Raw genomic sequence first — 24,096 nt, 5'->3', positions numbered from 1 at the left:
AGGCAATTTCAGGTTTAAACCCCTCTGGAATTCTGAATTTTAGTAGAATTTAAAAAGCTACCCCCATGGAATTCCAGTTATTTTTGTCAGATTTTTGTATCTCCCTATGGAATTCCGCCACATATCAAACCTTACCCCCTTGGAACGGAAATGGAATATACGTTCTTTTGCTCGGAAAAACCCAATTGTATCTTTTTTTAATTATGCAGTTTTTCAAATCTCCTGAGCAACGCAAACGAAGATACAGACAACGCAAGTCGGAAACTGTTGAAGTATCAGTCAAAAAAATGAAAGAATCTTTCAATGAAAAGCCAATGATATCGTAAGAAACTAATAAGTTTTCAATTATCAGTGCTATAAACACTCCATTATTTGACCGTGCACTTCTCTTTGGTGTAGAGATTTGCAGGTTTTTGGAAAATTTAAAATCAAAGAAAATATTTCACCCTTTTGGGTTTTCTTTGTCAATCTTGTCTTTCTTTTCACTTTATCCTGTAAAAGTATTCATTGTTCATTTATGTTTATAGAAAGTCTTCTTTCAAGATCATTGGAAACATAAAAGAAACTAGTATTTGGGTTGTCCAGCACTCCAAAAAGATGTATGCTTTGGATAAACAAAGGTTTGACAGTATAATAAAACATTGTTTCATCCCTCTTCTCCTAACTCGTGACTATTGATATGAATTCTTTGAAATTATTATACCAAGCTTTAAATACCATCTACCTGTACTGTTTAATTGTCTTGTTTTATTTGCCTATTCCATTAATATAATGATAAATAGTTTATCATTCATCTTTAGATTGAGTGAATTGATGATATACAACAAGCTGATAGACAAACATCAACTCGCACCCAAACCCCTTGACAGACCAATCCGACTTGATCAACAGTGAGATATTGTTCCAATTAAAGTGAATTTCTTTTTGCCTCGTCTACTCCTCTCAGATCCTTTAAAGCAAGGCAGCTTTTTTTCATTTTTGTCATGTTCATTCTCCTTATATTGAATAAATTCTTCGGTCACTTACAAGTTCGAGAAAGACGATGTAGCTGTAATGTAAAATGACGTTTTAAGGAATAAAAGTCGATTTCATTATGTCCTTTAACCCATGCTTTAAAAGAACTGATAAATGATCACTCCACATGATATTTTTCAACGTAGTTTTTGTAGGATGCTTGGACGAACGCAGTTTGATCATCTTTGTGGATTACCTGCTGAACCGATCCAAACGTCACCCGGAAGGTTCTTATTTCCTAATATTCTCTGGAGGTGTTAGAATTTACGAGGGATTAAAGATTTCCCGTATGATTATCTCGATCTCAGTAAAAGTATTTTCATGCGAAACTCATTAATAAGTGTATTTCATACAAAACTAAGAGTTCATAGATCAGTTACAAAAATTGAAGGGGTTTTTGTGAGGTTTTTGAATGCCTTTAGTGTTTTGGAGCTGGTTATAAGCCAATTTAAGCTACAGAGATAAGACTTTGCAGTCGGTAAGTTATATCATTTCTCAAAAATTTGCAGAAAACTAGAATTTTTGTTGTTAACCTGCCTTTGAGATATTAAAAGTCAAAGTGGTGGCAATTTTTGTGGTTAACCATAAATGTGGTACACTTAAAAAGGCTAATATTATAGGAAATTTTGGGCGATTGACCTTTCCTTGTTCCACAGAAGAAGTTTGAATTTTTGAAATTGACTACAAAATTTCACAGTTTACATTTTTTACTGATAACTAAAATTTAATGGTTCACCACAAATATTGCCAATTTATCATTTTTTTTTGCATCATTCTAATTGTTATGAGGTAAGTGAGCCATATCTCAAATATCAACACCATAACCACATTTTTGACCAAGTTATTATCAAAAGTCTATTTTTGGCCTTTTTTTATCAACCCCACATTATTTTTGTAACTGATCCTGACTGATCCATACAAAACTCCTCTGGAAATGATTTTATTTTATCTTTTTAGGTTTATTCAGCACAATTCGATCAAAGGAAATGGATTCCTGATAAAAAAATCTTCTAGTAAGCTCATTCCTTTTTATTTGAAATAAAGAAGGGAGTAATATAGATTAGTTCTGGAATTATCACCAGTAGGCTTGTAAGCCACGATCATTTCTTAAGCAAAGCGCCTGAAAACTCCTAACAATTTAAACAATTCAGCGCGAAATCCTTTAAATTTAAAAGCTTCTTATAAACATGTTTATTATCATATATTTTGACATATGCTTTCAACCTGACATGCACAAATTTTTGTTTAATTCCTTTCAACAGAACAACATCTCGGTCAGAGTCTTGTCCAAGAAAACCTTACTGATCTCTACGATGATATTACTTGTAAGTAAAATTAGCAACACAATCTTATCCAACGAGTTTCTGGTAATTGCCCATTATAACCAACCCATTGAACAGTATTTGTATGGGCGATATCACCCTTAGATCTTTGTAACAAGCAAAAGACAACTTAAAAAAGTGTCGAAAAATGCGAAAGGAGAGCTTTTTTAGGGGAATTTCTTGCTTTCCAGCAAATGATTCATTGGTATGCACACATATGACAGACCAAATACCAAACTATGGTATCGAAGACTTGATCGAAATTATTAGTGAGTAAACGCAAAATTTTTCCTTTAAATTTTTCTTTAACTGGCAATTGCTTCAGACGATTGATTTACCATTACGCGGAAATTAGGCTTATAGCTTTTACCAGTTTTAATTCGCTGAGCAGGCATCACGATATTAAACTTGAAAATTCCTTCGTGAAACTGTGAGGGTGATATAGTCAACAGATGAGTTATTTTAAATGGAATATTTTGAAAGTCGTTGGTGTTAAGTTTAAAATTAAATTATATAAGTGACATGTACTTTTTTCCTTTGTTAAATTTAAATAATACTGTCACTTCTCTAATCCGAACCTCTACAGTTTGAATTCCATAGTTCGATAAACTTCATCTTCATGATCACATAATCTGGTTCTCATAATAAACATTAGTCAATCAGTCTTCTTCTTTGATCGCCTCTAACACTGTTTGAGTCGGCTTCGAGTTTGTTCTTGACGCTGAGACTGACGGTGGTGTGATTTTTCGATTCTGACTGGTCGAACATGTTCTATTCGAGCCGTAATCCCAATCTCCTGAACCACCTCTTAAGCATTTTCCAACTGTCTTTTTGACTTCTCTATGGAAAGCTACAAACAAAATTTGATCAACAATAGCATTCGATAGCGCTGAAATTTCTGCTAGCTGCGAAAAGAGTTTTCTGCCATCAGGTTGGTAGAGATCAGTCAGCGATAGAATATTATGAACGAGGAACGGTAGCCATAGCAACAAGTATGACGCAACAATCGTGACGCATGTTTTGGTTGCTTTAAGGGAATGTTTTTGCTTTTTCAATGTCTCGACATCCGATGCTTTGTACAAGCTTCGTATATTTTCTTGATGTCGCTTAGCAACTAGCAGAACGCTTGCATTTGTAAAAATCAGAACCATATATGTCACCAACAACAAAATGGTAGTTAGTGAGGTGAAAAATCGCTGGCTAATCTGGAATCGAGCGACTGATAGAATCGTGGAATCAAAGATGGCGACCAAAACCCATGAACACGTGATTACTCCTATCACGTGACTGCTACGAAGGTGCTGATAGGTCATCGGTGAGTGAATTTGGACATAGCGATCCATAGTTGCCAAAAGCATACCGAGAAACAGACCCAGTAAGAATCCATTGTTGACTATAGGTGTTATGTTACCATAAGTGTGTTGTGTGACAATAATTGTAATAGCCATCCAGAAATGAGCCACTTGCATGTTCATGAATAGCTTAGTAGAATGTCTCTTCAAGCATTTCTTATTCTTCACCAAGAAGAGAAAGAGAGATGTGATGAGAATCATAGCTATGAGAGCTTGTGTTTGGTACGCGATCGACACCACTTCGTGTTGTATGCGTAGAGATGTTTCATTGAGGCTGTTTTCTGAGCCACGTAACGGACGCGTTAGGACGAGGCTTCCCCGGATGATATCCGGCTTGGTGCGGTTTTTCGTCTCCGAAAACATTGGTCGAACAAGAGAAAACTCCATCCTCGGTTTAGTTATATTGCCATGAAATTCACTCGGCTGGTTTACTTTTAATTGCAAATGATGTAGTGGTATAATTTTCTTTGAAATCCTAATCGTCTTTCACTGACGGCTCTGGTCTATCTTTCCGTTCTCTCCCCGTTTTTTAAATGATCAACTTTACTTGCACCTGGTATCGTGACTTCCACGTCTTTTCGTTGTCTCATCTATTTTTCAACTGTTTTGTTTTTCTATTACACTTTGTTTTAACTTTTTCTCTTTCGCTCTCTTCATTTTCAATCATCATTAATCACTGTTACTTTTTACCATCATTTGCTAAGTAAATACAGAACCTTGTTTGATGACATTGCCGGTAACAATATTTTTGCAGCTGCGTTTTTCTTCGTTTTTTTTTCTCTTTTTATTTTTGGTATATATGATGCGCATGCGCTAGCTCTGATATATTCCTCATCATGTGAAAAGACTAATTAAAGCATGTCAGATCCAGTCACTTGCATTTTGATGTACACGTTTTTTTATAAGAACGTCCAAAATTTTGGAAGCTTTCGGATGTTCTTGACTTTTTGATTTTTAAGCCTAAAAGTGTTGTGAGTATTTTTGTACATTCTCCTAAAATCGGGTATTTCAGAGCTCTCAAAGCCTTAAAATATTCTTAACTTGTACTTATATTTTAGCCATCAAAGATTTCAAAGATTTTAGCTTGTTCTTATTTAAAAAACACGTATCCTAGTTAACTAAGCCCGAAAATACAAGGTTAAGATATTGCTTAAGCAGTCTAGCGTTATCGACGCTTTAAAAGTTTATAATATACGGATTTTATATTGTGAATTTCTGTACTTGGTGATATCATAGTATGAAGTCTAGCTTTTATTATTTATAGGGGGTTTATCGAAAGCAGTTAGGTTTATTTTTCTTTGAATGATATTTGTTGGGTGAGAAAGGCCTTCAATTATCTGTCTACTGCCAAAATTCAAGTGCTACACGTTTTTTTTACAAAAACAATCTATATAAGGCCCCACTATAAGAACATAAGCCTTCGATGGCTAAAATATTAAGAACAAGTTAAGAACATTTTAAAGCTTTGCAGGCTCTAAAACACCCAATTTCCTAGTAAAATGGGCAAAAATGCTCGAAAAATGGTCAAAATAAGAACATGTTAAGAACATTTTTAGGCTATGCGAAGACTTCAAAATTTTTGGATATTCTTATAAAAAAGAACGTGCATTGATAAAAGCTTGGAAAAAACCTCTGTGGGTAATCATTTCAGAGTCTTAAGTTTACATTCACTCTTCAAGTTGAGAAATCTTTTAGTACATGTCAAATGTTATTCTATGCAAGGACACTTGTACAGCCGGACTGAGTACAACGGCTATTTCTCTTTCTATTTTTAACACATCTCCGTCGGAGCGAATCCGCGAACCCCGGTCAGCGGTTGAGAATGCAAAGTTTATTAGTTTTCATAAGGTTCTTTGAGTTAGAAATCCTCATACTTGGTCTAACTCGTGGGAATTGGATTGGGTTTCATGGTCAAGCAAAAAAAAAAAAGAGTTTCAGCGAGATTTTAAGCCAAAAAGTCAAAAAAATGCAAGAATTTGACAAAAATTCACTTTTTTAAGATTTTGACCGTTTTTTGACCATTTTTGGTCAACGAGTGATCAAAGAACCTCCAAATTAGGCCCTGCTTTACTTGATTCTGTCCTCCAGCGAATTAATTTGAAGGCCAAAAACCTTGAAAAAAGGGTCCTTCGAAAAAGTTGAATTGTAAACTACGTAAGTTATTTCAAGGTGTAACAAATATTTTAAGCAACTCTTAGAAGGTTGAAGTTGAAAATGACGAAGAAAAAACGAGTAAAAAATAGCCTAAACTCGCCTAAACTTTCCCCAAAGTTCCCAAATCTTATAATGGCTATAGCAAGATGTCTAACAAGGAACGGAATACATCATACTACAGCTGCTAAAAGCAAAATCTAAACATCATTCACGAGAAAAAAAAATTTTTCTCTTTTTTAATTATTTGATTGTATAAAGGTGTGGATGGATGAAGTTGGGTATACTTGTTTGTCGTGCTCCTTGGGTGATCTAGATGTGCTTGATTAAAAAATTGACAGGGTAGAAATTTTCCTTATGGTTTTTTTTTCGTTCTCTTTTACCAGTTTTTTTAAGGGCAAACCACAAAAGAAGTTTTTGTATTGATTTACTGTATTGTATTTGAAAACATTTCAATGGTTCGTTTAAAAGGGTAATTCGATGAAAAGTAATACAATAAGATGGTGAATTTATAACGCCAGGTACAATAACGAATTATACCTTGTTAGAGAAAGGTGAAGTGATCCATTTTCAATCTAATTCTGAAGTTCGCAATCTTACAGTGCAAATTTGGGATGACTTCGGCGACACAGGGTAGTGAATCGAGAAAAAAGGGACACAATATATTGATCAGGTTAATGTAGTTAAGCTTTTGAAAATTAACAAGAAAGAAAGGTACAAAAGTACAAAATAATATAAAATTTGAGAATATTTCTAGGGATATCAACACCATTTCCAAATTAAACCTTTAATTCTGAAGGCTCTAAATCTCTTATAAAAATACTTTTAAAAACTAGAAAAAATATAACCATAAAAAAGTTATGATATACGGGTATGGTAAAAACAGAATATTAACAAACCTATGATGAAAAGGAGTTCATGATAATAAAGCCAATGGTTAATTTGTTACATTCGAACGTTTGAAACGCAGTGAAATACAATGACTTTTTGGACCTACCTCCGGGTACCCCGGTGGAGGTTCTATAAATTAACCCATGTCCGTTCGTTCGTCCGTTCGTCCGTCCGTCCATCTGTTACCAGCTTTTCTCAGGATTCACGTCACAAAATGTGACGGAGCCAGATTTTTTAGGCACATTTTTTTGGGAAAAAAGGTTTTTTGAGCCTGAACAGGGGGGGGGGGTCAGTATACTAGAAGGCGGCATGTATGTGTACTACAAGGTATTTTTCAAAACTTGACACCCACCCACCCCTGAAGTACACCATACTACATGGAAAAATCCCAAAACCACCCCATACCCCCTATTTACTACCAGGTAGTACCTGGTAAAAACCAAAACCACCCCATACCCCCCATTTACTACCGGGTACTACCTTGAAAAATCCGGAAAATAGAGAAACTTTTTTCCGAAAATCGGAAAATCGGGTAAACATTTTTCCAAAAATCGGGAAATCGGGAAAACTTTTTTTCGGAAAATCGAGAAATCGGGAAATTGGGAAAACTTTTTTCCAAAAATCGGAAAAACAGGAAAAATTTTTCTCAAAAATCCAAAATGGGTGAGAAATCAAACTTTTCAAAAATTACGTGAGACCATGTAGAAATACATGAGTCTCACACCCAATGCGTGAGAGTTGGCACCTCTAATGTACGAATGTTGAATGTTTGAATTCAAATTTTCGAATGTTTACATTGACTCGATAAACCATTCAGTGGGATCTGGTAGGATTACAATTCATTCCAAGAAGTTTGGAAGAATGATCTTGGACAAACTTGGCTTGATCAATTTATAATAGAACAACTTTACATTTCTATTTTAGTAGATAATTTTTTCTGAACCTTTTTGTTTCCACACTGTTAACCAGTGTTAACATCGATTTTGGACCCAACACCCCTATTTTGGTACACAGGTAGTAAAAATCAAAATCGATTTTGGACCCAACACCCCAATTATAGTACACATGTAGTACATGACAAATTTTTTTCTCAAACACCCACCCACCCCAGGATACACGCCACCTTCTGGTACACTGACCCCCCCCTGGCCTGAATGGTTTAAGTGATTTTCGTATTTGGGGAAATTCCTTTTTACCATTTTACATTATTCAACACACAAGCTTTATTTTTCCATTCTGAATTTTTGTACAATTATTGTCGCTTTTTCTCTTATTTTCATCTGATGTTAATCATTAGGTAGGTCCATTCAGCATGTTGCTTGTTTTGCTTGACTTTTGAGGGGAGTCTTATTCAACTAGTTTATTTTAGCTCCTTACCTCTTACAGAAAAAAAGCTATGGGGAGTCATTATTTACTATAAAAAGGGAGTTATAATTTCCTGGGAAATTTTTACTCTAGGGGAGTCTTTTTTTACTAGTTTATTATGACCGGGGGAGTAATCTTTTGCAGGTAGTTCAAATAATCCGCTACACCGGGCCATCCCGCCCCCATATAAACAGCCCCTAGTTGCTCTATTTTTTTTCTTCAAAAACCCACTCTACTTCCTTTAGGAATTGAATATCTAAAACAATAATATATCAAACAAAGAAATTACATTGTATTTAACTTATACTAAAGAAACTTCTGTGAAATAATGATTTAGAATTTTACGTCATATAAAATTGTCTTCTTTCTCTCCGGTTATGTGTATGTAAATGTTCACTTTAGGCTGCATTACTTCTTGTACGAGACTGGTCACTTGTAACCTTGATCTGACGAATTTTGGCTATCTGCTGTGTCAAGTTATCTGCAATTTTCATGAAACTTAATCCAGCTTCTGACTTTTCTTTTTTGTCAATCTTCCGGGAGTACCATGCAATTTCACCAATCGAAACGGCTAATCCAACAACTGCAAATACCATTGCCGTCTTACTGCCAGCCAACGCGGCCACTTTAGTCACGTCTACTATACCGTCGATAATTTGAGAAGCAGTCGTGATACTTTTAATTGCTTTTGCGCAAAACACGATCTCCACAATGTCGGCTGCAGCTTTTGCAGCAAAACCAAATGAGCTAGCACCGATGTCGATGTGTTGGCGCCGTTTGAGTGACTCGATCGTTGACGATATTTTCTCGATTTCTTCAGAAAGTGCTTGAACTTCTTGTGTCATGATGTCATCTTTCTTTATAAGCTCATCAGCTTCTTTGCATTTTTCTAAATTTAAAACGAGATTAAGACATTTAAGTCCTACCGGCTATAATTTGCGCCTTTGTTTTTACAAAGGTTCAGCGATGAATACACGGTTGGGAAAGTCCTTTTTCTTATATATAAGACTCAAAAGTTTAAGAATTTTTTAAGAATTATGCTGAGCCTCAAAAGTTTTGTTCAATTTTTCTTTCTTCAGTTAGGGTTTTTCAGTTCTTCGGGGTTTTTGATTAATTTCTTTTTATTTTTATTTTTTCGCTTTCAATACTTGAAGGGAGCATGAAATCAAAGTTAAAAGTGCTTTGTAAAAGTTCAACAAGTATTACTAAGAATATTTTAAGGCGAGACTGATTTCGATTTATGTAATTCTTATATAAAAAATAAACTGTGTAGAGAAGCGCACTTACTTTTGATCAACCAAGGTCCAATGATATTTGCTCCCACACCAACAGCTCCCCCAGAGAGTCCAACAGTAGCCCCGGCGATTGCAAAGCCTGCAATAACACTGGCACCAGCTGTTACTGGGGCCAAGGCTATTGACAATGCAGTAACGCCAAGACCTGCTCCAACGACGCCTGCAACTCCACCAGCAACATTTGATATGTTGACATCCATGTGTGTTTCGTCGCATTGACCAGCAATTGCCTTCACGCTTTTGACCAATTCTTCCCTTTGAGATAACCAGGAATCAACCAAGACATCCAACCTGTCTTTCTTTTCTTCAAAGTCACTGACCAAGTTTTTAAGGTCCCTCTCTGTTACGGCTGAGACTTTTGGTTCTGTGCATTCGTTTACAATCTTATGCGAAGCCATTGTAGCTATTTGTATGGCTTTTGGAATAGCTTTTATTGGTACCTCGATCATTTTTATTTAATTCTGTAAAAATAAACCAACAAGATTTTCGATCATTTGGAAGAGGGAAACAAACAATATGGATCAACTTTATAAAGTGAATACACAAAAATTCTAAGGTTTTGTTTTTTAAGTAAGAGTGACGTCGTTTAATTAAGGCCGGCGCAAATGAATCCAACATTTGATCCAACATTATTGTTGGATCAAATGTTGGGTTCATTTGCGCAAGTTATAAAATTGCAACTTTTTAAGAAAATTGTTGGAAATCATGTTGGATGAAGTTTGATCGCCGTCAAACTTTTCATCCAACATTTTTTATGAGATTGACGTCACTTTTATGTTGGTTTCAATGTCGGATACATTTGCGTAATCATGTTGGAAGAAAATGTTTGACGTTTTTGCGCAAATGACTTTTCGTCCAACATGACGTCCAACAATGAATTGGAAATGTTGGATTGAATACACAAAATTCTTTACTGAGTTAAATTTCAACCATAATATTGTCTAGTCTATCTCGATGTTTATAATATTATAAGTTTCACTTTCACGTGCGTTTATTGTGTCTGTTTGAGAATATGTAAGGTAGGGTAAAAATAAAGCACTGCCGGTAGACGACCGAAAAAAATGAAAATGACTGAGAAAACTAACAGACAATACATAATATAAAAAAATGTTTCATTTTTTCAAAAATGCAGTCAAACGAATGAACGAACGAACGGACGAACGAACATGGGTTAATTTAAAGGACCTCCACCGGGGTCCAAAAATTGACTTTAGCCCCTCCAGAAAAATTTTCCCACAACGCCACTGTCTGCCCGCATCGTTACAGGCTGGTAGCGATCATCAAATTAAGCTTTGAGAAAAAGAATTTACTAGTTTGAAGAGGTCACCAATAGCAAGCACTTCAAACCTTGGGACGAGATGGAGCTTTTACAAGTTCTTATTTGATTTGGTTGGTTGTTAGCCAGTAATAAAAATTTTTCTGAAGAACGCATCATTTTAATTACTTCAAATGACCAATTATTTTTACAGGTCTTGGTCTTGCCATTTTCTCAATTTTGGGGTAATTTATGTATTTTGTTCATAACTAATATATCCAGTATGGTATCAAATCAAGGAACAAAAAAAAATTATTAAAGCATCTTATAAAAACTCCATCTCATCTGCAAACCTTTGACGTATTGTGCTTTGACAGCTAATCTAAGGATGTTTAAAAATCGTTCGGAAAAGGTACAAAATGGTGATTTTTGTAATGACTATTCAAGAGCCTTTTGAGCAACTGAACCTTTTTTTAAGTGGCCAAAACGCGCCGGAAACGTGATAATGATATACTGCTGACCAATTGGAATCAATTAATATTTGGACTAGCATGTATGCATCCCTAAACAGTTTTTATTTTTTCACCTTGGCTATTTCTGGTTATTTCTTTCCCATGTGATTTATATTTAAACATTTCGGAACTATATAGATTAGAAAACAACCTATTATGTACAGGCTTTGTCCGCAAAGGACAGCTCTCATGATAAGCTAGAGTGAGCTTAACTTTTCGATGACGCCAACTCCAGTAAAACAAACAAGGAGCTCTTGACAAGGAAAACATCCAAATTTCAATTAGAAAAAAAGCTACTTGAAAAAACTTTGTAGTGTAGATTTTTTATGACAAAGTAGCCCTTAGTTTAGGGTTGAGAGTGTCGTATTATTCAAAAACTTGAGAGAAGTTGTCTTGTGGCCTCTATGTCATTGAAATGTCTTTAAAATATCATTCAAAACGTTTTGCGCTACTTCACAATGGTTTGAAATATGAAAATCTACTGGAAATTTCTCATCCTGGTGACGGGGTTCATGAACTGTACAAAATTTAAAGAATTCCCCCTAATAAAAGATACAATATGAATTTAAAATGAGCTAAGCTGTGCGTATATGTTTATTTACAAATGTTTTAAATTTCGGCGAAACATTTTCAAATACGACGCTCCCTGATAGACTCTTTGCTTCTCAGGCCCGGCGAAAGCAGGGTGACTGGGAGACTGGTGAGCCTCCCCAATTTTAAGAAAATGAGATTTTTTTCTCAAATTCCAAGCAGATTTTATCCCATTGCCCCTGCAGCCTCCCTGCTTTTACGGTTGTTCCGCCGGGTATGCTTCTGGTTTGAATGGTAATCACTGGATTTATTTCCAGAAGTATTCTCATTTTATATGACGCCTTTTGCAGATGATGACGGGAAAAGAGAAGAAATTTTGGCGAGAAGAAGTTTTGGCGAATCGAGCCCATTCGCCAATTTTGGTGCAATTTGGTGGAATTTATTTTGGCGATTTAATAAAATTTCTAAATTTTGCGAGAATTTATTCTGGCGAACGACCCATTTTTATTCAATATTTTAACTAAAAAAAGAGGCCCCCTCTAGTTGCTCTATCTATCTATAAACCCGCTCTACTTCCCCGAGGAATTGAATATCCAAAACAAAATATCAAACAAAGCTGAACAAAGAAATTACATTGTATTTAAGTTATACTAGAGAAACTTCTGTGAGATAATGAATTAGAATTTTACGTTATATAAAATATGTCTTTCTCTCCGGTTATATGTATGTAAATGTTCACTTTAGACTGTACTACTTCTTGTACGGGGCTGGTCATTTGTAATCTTGATCTGACGAATTTTGGCTATCTGCTGTGTCAAGTTATCTGCAATTTTCATGAAACTTAATCCAGCTTCTGACTTTTCTTTTTTGTCAATCTTCCGGGAGTACCATGCAATTTCACCAATCGAAACGGCTAATCCGAAAACCGCAAATACCATTGCCGTCTTACTGCCAGCCAACGCGGCCACTTTAGTCACGTCTACTATACCGTCGATAATTTGAGAAGCAGTCGTGATACTTTTAATTGCTTTTGCGCACATCACGATTTCCACAATGTCGGCTGCAGCTTTTGCAGCAAAACCAAATGAGCTAGCACCGATGTCGATGTGTTGGCGCTGTTTGAGTGACTCGATCGTTGACGATATTTTCTCGATTTCTTCAGAAAGTGCTTGAACTTCTTGCGTCATGATATCATCTTTCTTTATAAGTTCATCAGCTTCTTTGCATTTTTCTAAATTTAAAACGAGATTAAGACATTTAAGTCTTACCGGCTATAATTTGCGCCTTTGTTTTTACAAAGGTTCAGCGATGAATACACGATTGGGAAAGTCCTTTTTCTTATAAGACTCAAAAGTTTAAGATTTTTTTAAGAATTATGCTGAGCCTCAAAAGTTTTGTTTAATTTTTCTTTCTTCAGTTAGGGTTTTTCAGTTCTTCGGGGTTTTTGATTAGTTTTTTTTCTTTTCATTTTTTCGCTTTCAATACTTGAAAGGAGCATGAAAGTTCAACAAGTATTACTAAGAATATTTTAAGGCGAGACTCATTTCGATTTATGTAATTCTTATATAAAAAATAAACTGTGTAGAGAAGCGCACTTACTTTTGATCAACCAAGGTCCAATGATATTTGCTCCCACACCAACAGCTCCCCCAGAAAGTCCAACAGTAACCGCGGCGATTGAAAAGCCTGCAATAACACTGGCACCAGCTGTTACTGGAGCCAAGGCTATTGACACTGCAGTAACGGCAAAACTCGCCCCAACGAAGCCCACAACTCCACTAGCAACATTTGATATGTTGACATCCATGTGTGTTTCGTCGCATTGACCAGCAATTGCCTTCACGCTTTTGACCAATTCTTCCCTTTGAGATAACCAGGAATCAACCAAGACATCCAACCTGTCTTTCTTTTCTTCAAATTCACTGACCAAGTTTTTAAGGTCCCTCTCTGTTACGGCTGAGACTTTTGGTTCTGTGCATTCATTTACAATCTTATGCGAAGTAATTGTAGCTAATTGTATGGCTTTTGGAATAGCTTTTATCGGTACCTCGATCATTTTTATTTAATTCTGTAAAAATAAACCAACAAGATTTTCGATCATTTGGAAGAGGGAAACAAACAATATGGATCAACTTTATAAAGTGAATACATAAAATTCTAAGGTTTTGTTTTTAAATAAGAGTGATATCGTTTGCTTACTCATCAATTTTAATTCACAAGCTTTTTCACATTGGATTGACATGGATGTGGAGCAATATTGGTCAGAAAGAGGAAAAGAAAAACATATTTTTGCTTATAATTAGCATAATATAGGGACACTGTCCTGATATGAAATATGTGGCTGATATCAAACGGGAACGCTTATGTAAAAATAAAACCTTTAACCTGAATGTTATCTTGTCTACCTCGATGTTATAATATTACTACGTCACAGCACAGTTTGGATGTAAACCAAACTGAAACGACCGCCTTCCATCATCCATCACGCTCCCGAAAGAGCGCGCGCACATTATTAACGCCTACATGTCATCTCCAGTACATTTTAGATTATTCATTGAAAACAGATTACAATATAGTCATTTTTCATGTCTTGATTATTCAATTCCGATTAAAAGACATTCACAGGGAAAAAAAAATAGAAACACCTAAGTAATCTAGTTAAAAAAACCGAAACTAAATAAAGAAACCAAACCAAGAAAAGAAAAACTCTTCAGAAAATGTTCAACTCTTGGCGTGAAAAAGGTTTCCCAGAGATGATAGCTCAGTTGAATTTAACCGATACAAACTTGCTAGAAAAGACTATCGCTGCCTAGTCAAGACGTGTAAAACCCAATCTACTGCGGAACACTATATTAATGTAGAGAAAATCAAAAACTTCAATTCCAGATCATACTGGAAGAAAGTCCGCCTAGCTAATTCAAAATCCCAAAAACTGTACACAATTAACAATAAAACTACACCTGAAGAAATTAACAGTGAATTCAAAATTCAAAAGCCACTTTGGTAACCTACTTAGTACCCCAAGAATTAACTCAATCGATAATAGTGAATCAAACAAGAAACTCAAAGACGTTCTTCAAAATTTAACTCGATCCGGAGGTAATGACTTTGACACATCAATATCTGATGTTAAACAAGCTATTACCGAATTAAACAATTTTCTGAACTTTATCGCCTACCTTATAAACAACATCATGACAATCGACAACTTACCAGCATATCATCACACATTGTACCAGTCGTTAAGTCCCATCGTAAGCCATTTAGTGACCCCCCGGGGGGGGGGCACTGGGTTTGCGGACTGACGGTATGTGCGGGCCAAAAATTGGCTTTTAAAATTGCACCCTTACAGTGCAGCAAAAATCAGTGAAAATCATACCCTTTGAGTGCATTTTCCCCCAAATTTTCGATCCCTTTCGTGCAAAAAATGGTCAAAATTCTAGCAATTTTGGTCAAAATATCTAGATTTTTCAAGAATTTTCTGAAATTTCTACCCTTACAGTGCATCTCTAGTTTTTCCGACCCTTACAGTGCATTTCAAACATATTGGAAAAGGTACCCTTAGGACCCGCACATACCCGTCGGTCCTTTTGCCCAGCTGCCCCCCCCCCCGGGAGTGACCCAAACAACTACCGGGGAATTAGTCTCATACCAATCATCACAAAAATTATCGAGAAAGTCATCATAATCAAATGCCCAGATCTAAAGCAACATCGAAGTGCTCAATTTGGCTTCTGTTCTGATGTCTCAACGTCGCATGCTGAACTACTACTGAGAGATACAATTACAAAGTACAACAGTCAAGGCACTCCTGTCCATGTTTGCAGCATGGATGCAGAGAAAGTCTTTGACTGTTGTAATTGGCTCGTACTATTCAACAATCTCATCACAAGAGAAACAATACCGAGACTTGTTATTCGCTTTTTAATAAACTTATATCTCAGAGAAGAAACTAGTGTTAAATACAAAGGTCATTATTCTGAGAGTTTCAAATTAACACAAGGAGTCAGACATGGATCAAGCATGTCACCCTATCTCTACAATATCTACACAGAGTTCCTTATTGACACGATAAAAAAATCCAATCTTGGAGCCTTACTCACACCAGATCTAAACACCTCTATCATAGTTTTTGCGGATGACATCATACTGGTCAGTCCAACCCCCGGGGGGGGGGGGGGGCACTCATATGATCTGGCCTACGTCATGTGCCGTGCTTAAGGGTGGGGTTTTTCAACATCCCAAAATGCACTGTAAGGGTGTGTTTCTGTGAGATTGCACTGCAAGGGTCGAATTTTAAAACAAATCCAAAATAAGGGTTAAAAAGAAAGATTTTTACTTCTCGTTTATTTGAAAAAGTTTCTATTGTCTGATAATTACAGCTCTGACAAGAATAATTTTCTCAGTTTTTCTTTGAAACAGAAAATTTCCCAAGCTTCTTCTTTCACGCAGGTTTACAGCTGAGAAATATAGTGCACTATAAGGGTTGGGTAAATCAAGAGAAAATGCACTGAAAGGGTACCTTTTCAGCCATTTTGAACTGCACTGTAAGGGTACGATTTTGAAAAGCAAATTTTGCGCGGCACATACCGTCGTTTCGAAATCGAGTGCCCCCCCCCCCCCCCCGGGGTCCAACCTTGAACCATCTCCAACGAATGATTGATACAGTTGTTAAACATGGAGAATCCAAAGGAATCAAATTCAACAGTGATAAAAGAAAGACTCAGTTTATAATATCAGGAAAACAAATCATTCCTGACCCCTCCCTTATATTGAACGGGGAGGCAATCTATCCTCAGCAGAACCTATAACATCTTGGTGTTCACTGGTACATCCTATCGCATAAAATGACGCTTCACAAACATCTCCAAGACAGAATCTCTGAACTATGGGCAGTGACTTCGTCCTTGATTTCCAGTGGTAAACGTAAAATGCATCCGAACACAATCTCAACGCTATTTAAATCTCTAGTTATTCCGAAAGTTTTATATGGCTTAGAAATAGTTGATATAAATGAAACCGATCTACATCTTCTCAACAAACAATTCTGCTCCGCGTTCAAGTCTCTGTTAGGCCTGTCGAAACATGCCACTAACGAACTTCTTAAACATTACAACCTATCAGACTTCACATCGACAATAAACTACCGTAGAATTAATCTTATATTGCAGCTTATGAAGAACAAAGTCACATCAGCATACCGTGAGATTGGGTAACTTGCATCAGTGGAGGCTAACATGCATAGCCCTCAAATAAAAAACCTGACTGGTCATTAAAATACAACTACGCAGCTTCGCTCGCAGCTCAACTCTACCATTTTTGTTTTGATTTAACTTTGCCAGGTCTTTCATTTGAGGGCTATGCATGTTAGCCTCCACTGATGCAAGTTACCCAATCTCACGGTACCTATTGGAAATCCTATCCAAAGTAGAACGATCCTACTCAACTATACAAGTGTTATTCAACTCCTGCTGCTCGGCTAACCTTGACGTCATTGCTGTAATTCTTAATGAAAAAAAAAACACAAACGGACCATTAAAAATGAATTAGAACAGAATACTAGAAACAGATTCTCTTACTTGCTATCCGACTGGCATGTAATGGAAAATCGTAAAGAACTGAAAAACACCCTTAACAGACACACCATGAACAGTTGAAACATTTTATATGATTATATTACATACCTTTTAAATTTTCAAGAAGTGACAAAACAGAATGAAAGAAGCCTTGGAGGTTCTACCCACTTATCCTACCCTTGTCCCCCCCTTCCCCCTCTTACCTACAATTTCTCCAAAGCTTCTTTTAATCTCTTCTCACTTCACTTATATATATTATATCTTATATTTTATTGTTTGTTTGTTTGTTTGTTTATCTTTTTGAGATTATAGAAGAAGAATAAACTATGTACATAAGGTTTAACCATGAGTGGTTTTCGAGCTATGTACACTTCTATACGAAGAAAAAAAAATTAACTAGAAAACATTTTGACTTTATATGCACTAGCTTTCAGATAGATGTTTCTTGTGAGCTTTAGCTCATCTTTGCACTGTGACCTCCACGTTTTTCTCAACTTTTAATTCTATCCATTATCTCAAAGATACCTAGTTCGTTAGTCACATTTTCAAGATAAATCTCAAGAAATCCATTCAACATATACATAATATTTTAAATAAAAATTTTGTAAACATACGATATTTTTCAACTTTAGCCCTGATTTACTTTGAACGATGTATCCCCTTTTGTTCTCTTTCAATCCCAAGCTCAATTCTTTTTTTTTTGATCAATTTTTCCAGTGTAACCAAGCCTAACGCTAGGGTGATTCCCTTTTGTTTTTTATTTTTCTCACTTCTTTGTCCCTAGTCTAGAGACCAATCCAACCAATCTCACCTACCACAACAACCTTTTATTTTTTACTAAAAACGAAAAACGAAAAACCTGTACATAGAAAAAAAACCCTTTATATAAAGTTTATACCATTATTGGTGATAAAAGTCTTCCCTCTATCCAACTGTATATTAGTGAATTTATACAAGATAAATTGCTTTGGAAAACTTTCTGTGCTGTCTCCTATGAACCATTCTGTTCAAAATAAGCTTATATTCTTGATGATACCAACTACTATCACTTTTGTGTGCGTTTGTGTAAGTTTCAGAAAACCCTTTTTGCTCTTACGCTTTGAAACCTTTCTCTGTGGTCTTCTTTAAACGACTCTAATTATTTATAAGTTAATAATATATTCTTCTCTGAAACTAATTTAGAAAAACGAAAGTACTCAATGCGGTGGACGAACACACTAAATTCAGTTTTTGTTTACTAGTTCTTTTAACCATGCACGCTTTTCGTGCGTTTTTTAAGTTTATCAAAATAACTCAATAGATAGACGGGCATATAACATTTGGTAATTAGTTCTTACAACGTAAACAAGTAACGGCGCACAATATGAGCATATTTGTCTGTGTTATAAGCACCTACACGTTTTTTTATAAGAATACACTTTATAAGAATATCACCATCATGGAATTTGGCATTTAAACCTAAGAATGCCATTTTTAGAGCATGTTCAATTATAAATTGTCAATTACCCCCAAGTAAGGCTCACTCCTTTCACAAAAATGCCATTTTATCCTTGAGACGTATGTACTAAATGTTAAATCTAGTCTGAATTAGGATCCTAACCTAAGAATGCTGTAAGAATATTTTAGGATAATTTTCCCAAAAAAGTTAAGAATATCCATGATGGAATGGATTTACACCATTCTTATAAAAAAGCGTGTACTTTATAAGAATCAAAATAATAACTCTTGATAGAGGAGGGTATAACTTTCGGTAAATAGTTCTTACAAAGTAAACAAGGAACGGCGCACAATATGAGCATATTTGTCTGTATTATAAGCATCTACTTTGTAAGAATCAAAATAATAACTCTTGATAAACGGTGATAAACCTTTTGGTGATTAGTTCTTACAAAGTAAACAAGGAACGATGCGCAATGTGAGCATATTTTTCTGTATTATAGGCATCTACTTTGTAAGAATCAAAATAATAACTCTTAATTGACGGTGGCATACTTTTCAGTTCATACAAAGTAAGAAAGGAACGGTGCACCATTTCAGAAAACAACCTATTATGTACAGGCTTTGTCCGCAAAGGACAGCTCTCTTGCTAAGCTACAGTAGAGTGAACTTAACTTTTCGATGGCGCCGACTCCAGTGAAGTATACAAGGAGCTCTTGAAAAGGAAAACATCCAAATTCCAATTAGCAAAAAAGCTACTTGGAGTTGAATGACAACCTTTCCAGCGCGCAACACTTTTTGAAAAATGTGAAAATTTCCAACTTTGTTTTTTTTATCCAACATTGAAAAACAACTGAAAAATAAATTTATTAGTTTGAATTTCTTTGACCTTATCGTGAAAGACCTTAATGAAGAAGGTTTTGATTCCTAGAATCTTTTTTTCCCAGATTGTTATGGATGTTTTATTTTCCCTCATTTTTAGATAACATTGAAAAAGATGAGTTTTATCGTCCTCGAAAAGTTCTCGAATGGATAAAGGTATGGTTTCAATTACCATTATTTGAATCAATTCTTAAAGGGGAACTAACAAATTTGTCATTTTCATTTTTTCCCTGATTTTTGGTAATATTAAGTATAAAAATGAGAAAGAAAGTCCGATCTCTCAAATAAAAATCATGAAAAATCTCTCTTAACTTCAGTTAAAAATATGTTCAAAAAATCACCCCCTTTCTTTTTAAAAAAGATTGACTTTTCTTTGGATTATGACGTCACAGTATTCAGAAAACAGAACAAATCCAGTAATGACTACTGTATGTCAGTCGGAACCACTAATAGAATGGCACACTCCGGAAATGGTCGTGGAAGGTAAATAACTGATGCCTATTGTAAAAGAGGGTAAATAAATACCTTTCACCGGGTAGTTAAGAAATCCACCGGGTAATCGCTTCTACTTTCCCCATTCCCAATTAAAAACTTCCCTATTTGGAAACTTCTTCTCGATCGGGAAACAAAAATCTGCTTTGTTTACAAAAATTCAACTTCCCGTTCGGGAACAATGAAATGTTCTTGACCAAAACGGGAAACAGAAAAGTGAAATTTTCAATCTGGAAACAGTTTCCTTTTTGGGTTATTTTCACCTTCCCGTTCGGGAAATATTTCCCGTTAAGGCAATAGTTGCCATTTCTATGTAGTGGTTCCGACTGTATGCTTTCAGAGTTCTGTTTTAAATAAGAAATAAATACATAGAAAAGTATTCTAGAAATTTGTGGGTGATTTATCTGAATAACAATAAAAAATCCAACAAGAAACACAAAAATTTAGTCACAAACCCTCTACTGAAGGGCATGTCTTCACTGAATTTTAGCCTGAGAAGATAAGCATAAGGCTACGTCATAAAACAGCTGAAAGTGCGTCTTTTTTATTTGATAAATAATTTCATTTTAGTAGAGGGGAGCCTCTTTTTAAAAGCTCATTAAACTAATTTTAAGAGTGAAAAGAGAGTTGCAATTATGAAATTTTGAAATTTATCGTTGAAACAAACCATTTCAGGATAGAAACGAAAAAATCCAAAATCTGTTGAGCTTCCCTTTAACACTTTCCGTACTGATGATGGCATTTGGCGACATAGGAGGCACTTTCGATTTCTTACTCGATGACGGCATTTTGCGGACATTGGCCTTTTCGATTTCTTTGGCGATAATGGTATTTGCCGACATGAGCCTTTCCATTTCTCTGCCAAGTTTTTTTTGGTAAACTCTGTGGTAACTCATGTCGGCATATGCCGACATTTGGCAAATAGGTTAAATAGGTTCTTTTTTTTTTCGGGATATAGGTCCAACCTTAATTTCCTCCCGCGCCAAATAGGTTGAATCTTAAAAAAACGCACGGCAGTTAAAGTTAAGTTAACACTCACACTTTGCAGGAGGAGGCGAGGAGAATCTCCGAGAGCAATCCAACATGTTCGATTGGTGAATTCAAGGAATCGTTTCAATGGTTGCTCAATCAACACCAACAATTTCATGACGTCAATTCGATACATGGAAACCCTTTATCGTGTGCACTGAAGATTCCTAGTGACATCATGCAATGACGGTTTCAGCTAACTTTAACTGGGAGGTATCTTTTTCTCATTCAATGGATCAAAATTTTGTATATTTTTTTGATTCGACTCGACCTTGAAAATGAAAATAAGTTCTCAAATTGTTTCCACCACATAGGTCTTTAGAACGAGGTTTTGCAGTAGGCTAGAATGAAAACTGAATATGTCTGCGATACGAGAGTGTGATATTGTAAGTAGGGTATTAATACTGTTCCAAAAGCTCAGTCACTAACCATTATTCACGTGAATTAACAAAGTTTTTATCGTTAATTTACGTTTGAACTTTTCACCAAAACCATTACCGTCGTTTTGCATAAGATTTCCATTCCAAGATTCTCCTGACTTTCCTGGGATTTTCCGCCACTTTTACTGCATGGTATATTCGGCTTTAGATTGGAAAGGTTTTTTTTTAAATGTACGGAGAATCTTGTTTGTTTAGTTACAAAATTGCTTAGCTTTCTGAAGCCCATTTTTTAACTACTTGGGTCTTTTTTCGATAGACAAGTGGCAGAGGAATCTTAGTGCAGGAATGGGATTGTTATGCAAAACGACGGTAAATGACAAAACACTTGACTGTCTTCAAAAGTAAGAAACATTTCTTTTTAAATTAGATAAAAAGTTGAATTTACGGGAATAATTTTATATTAAGGAGACCAGTGTTTCAATTCGAATTAGAGTAGAAGTTCGAGTTAAAGGAGTTCGAGTCAGAGAGTTTTTTTGTCAAATCAATTAACCAAATTTCTTGATTTATCTATAGATCATTGACACAGGTGAATTATTTAATGTATTAATTATTTACATAATGATCATGGTGATGAAAAGAAGTCATCGAAACGTCAAAAAATGTAAAAATTTATATTTCTCGCCTTTTTTTTATTTCTCGTCTCCACATTTTTATTTAAAGTTATTTGGCCCAGTAAATTTGACAGGAGAGTTTGGGAATGATTGTACAGTTGACTCTCGCTAATTCGAACTCGAAACGAAATTCTTATTTTATTCGAATTACAGAAATCAAATTATAGAAAGTATTTTACTAGGTTTTTCCTATGACGGGAGCTGAGAATTAGTTCGAATTATAGAAAGATTCGAATAATAGAAGTTCGTAAGGAAAAAAATATCAGCAGTATCCTGCTACTGGAAGTTTCATGTCTTCAGGCAACTAATAGAAGTTCGAATTAGTGAAAGTCAAAACAGTTAGCCATAAAAAATCATCGAAATTCCAAAATATTGGATGATTTCATTGATCGTGTCGTAGAGTAGATGGCTTGGTGTTTTAAACCCTGTGGATTTACAAAATCTGTTTGCAATGAAATTCCAACTCCTTGGTAGAGAATTTCACAGTTACAGTTAGAAACGTACGGTTTGAAAATGTGATAAAAATACACGTTCTTTTTATAAGAACATCCAAAATCTTTGAAGCCTTCGAATGCTCTTAACTTTTTTAGTTTTGAGCCTATTATAACACGTTCTTATTTTCACCGTTTTCTAATCATTTTGTCCATTTTCCTAATAAATCGGGTGTTTTGGAGTCCGCAAAGGTTGTTCTTAACTTGTTCTTAATATTTTGGCCATCGAAACTCTAATTCTTATATAGTTTGTTCTTATGAAAAACGCCTTTAAAGTCTTTTGACTTAACAATTAAGTCCTGTCTTCCAGATACTAACGGCTCTTTTAAAGTCCAATATATTATACCTTTACATACAGTACGTAAAGACTTTAAAAGTATAATCAAATTTTGAGTATGTTAATGGTAATGCCAATATGTAGATTTTAGATAATAACTCTTGAAAGATTAGGATTAGAGATACTCTCGGGTACCTATTAGCCGGGGGGGGGGGTGGAATAAGCGGGGGTTTGGAATAAGAATGTCCTTGGTGGAAAATTTTCAAAAAATTAATTTGCGGGAGGGACGGCTATTAGGTACCCGAGAGTAGTTGGAAAGACAATTTCGTGAAGGTATATTTTAAGCTAAAGATAGTAAGATCTTGATAAGATGTAAAAAAAATCAATACCTTTTGTTTTCTAAACTTTTCAACTACATATTATAATGAAAGGTTTTGTAGGACGTATGAAAGAATTTTCATAACCATACTCTTATGCATAACTTGCATTTTGGGTTGGACATGGGGGGGGGGCACTGACCTTGACGGCCGACGGGGACGTACCGTTCAAGTTTGAAAAGGGGACCCTGCCAGATAAGAATTTTCAGAAAATTGGGACCCTGTCCGAACAAAATAACAAAAATCGCTGAAAGTAGACGAAAAATTGAAAAATCTTTCTAATTTCCACCCTGTTGTTTAAAATAACCAGAAGTCGACCCTGTCAGATTCACATCTTGAAAAGTAGTAAATTTGGGACCCAGTCAAGTCAAATCTTCAGAGCCTGAAAAAGTAACCCTGATCAGCGGCATGTCCCCGTACCCAATCTTGGCTAGGTGCCCTCCCCCGGGGGCCATGGACTGTACCAGTAGTTTTTGTGGATAATAAACTTGAATTTTATGAAGTGTGAATATCTTTGGCATAGATAATGTACTTGTACAATATTCAAGGTGCTACATACGTAAAGTCAAGTGTGAACTTATCTCAAGTAATAAACATGGCTAAAATGGTCTGCAGAGCTATAATTAAAAGCTTAATACTTTATGTACTGGTAAGCCAGCAACGGTAACTTAGTTTTCGTTTAATCTGGAAGTATAAGGAGTTGTCATAATTTTTAAATATGTTCAAAGACCAGTCAAGGTTTCCAACCCTGTACGCAATTTTATGTTTGCAGGTTCTCAATTTTGTCTGGAGTGCA

At 35.5% G+C, this 24,096-nt stretch overlaps 3 protein-coding genes across 4 annotated transcripts in view; 1 reads left to right on the top strand and 2 right to left on the bottom strand.

The window, feature by feature from the left end:
- The window catches only part of LOC136824220 (PMS1 protein homolog 1-like), a 29,971-nt gene that overhangs the window by 5,741 nt on the left and 134 nt on the right, over window positions 1–24,096 (top strand). The window contains exons 8-16 of one of the 2 annotated variants that reach the window (XM_067080397.1): window positions 210–322; window positions 528–620; window positions 801–890; window positions 1,170–1,241; window positions 1,972–2,027; window positions 2,277–2,339; window positions 2,528–2,605; window positions 19,684–19,739; window positions 21,124–21,317. In XM_067080397.1, the coding sequence (XP_066936498.1) occupies window positions 210–322; window positions 528–620; window positions 801–890; window positions 1,170–1,241; window positions 1,972–2,027; window positions 2,277–2,339; window positions 2,528–2,605; window positions 19,684–19,739; window positions 21,124–21,291 (789 nt within the window). In that variant the 3' untranslated portion in view covers window positions 21,292–21,317. Of the gene's footprint in view, window positions 1–209; window positions 323–527; window positions 621–800; window positions 891–1,160; window positions 1,242–1,971; window positions 2,028–2,276; window positions 2,340–2,527; window positions 2,606–19,683; window positions 19,740–21,123; window positions 21,318–24,096 lie in introns of both variants that reach the window. The other variant, XM_067080396.1, reaches the window with a different exon arrangement.
- On the bottom strand, window positions 8,336–9,847 carry LOC136824173 (uncharacterized). Its single transcript, XM_067080348.1, has 2 exons — window positions 9,383–9,847; window positions 8,336–8,984 (listed from the first exon to the last, which is right to left on the bottom strand). The coding sequence occupies exons 1-2, from the start codon at window positions 9,837–9,839 to the stop codon at window positions 8,494–8,496; spliced, it is 948 nt and encodes a 315-aa protein (XP_066936449.1). The 5' UTR covers window positions 9,840–9,847; the 3' UTR covers window positions 8,336–8,493.
- LOC136824182 (uncharacterized) lies at window positions 12,306–13,758 on the bottom strand. Its single transcript, XM_067080358.1, has 2 exons — window positions 13,288–13,758; window positions 12,306–12,919 (listed from the first exon to the last, which is right to left on the bottom strand). The coding sequence occupies exons 1-2, from the start codon at window positions 13,742–13,744 to the stop codon at window positions 12,429–12,431; spliced, it is 948 nt and encodes a 315-aa protein (XP_066936459.1). The 5' UTR covers window positions 13,745–13,758; the 3' UTR covers window positions 12,306–12,428.

The sequence above is a fragment of the Clytia hemisphaerica genome, unplaced genomic scaffold, assembly GCF_902728285.1.
Source record: "Clytia hemisphaerica strain Z4C2 unplaced genomic scaffold, Clytia hemisphaerica genome assembly, whole genome shotgun sequence".
Taxonomy (NCBI): domain Eukaryota; kingdom Metazoa; phylum Cnidaria; class Hydrozoa; order Leptothecata; family Clytiidae; genus Clytia; species Clytia hemisphaerica.
Note: the sequence above shows the minus strand (reverse complement) of the source record. Positions and strands in the feature narration are given on the sequence as shown.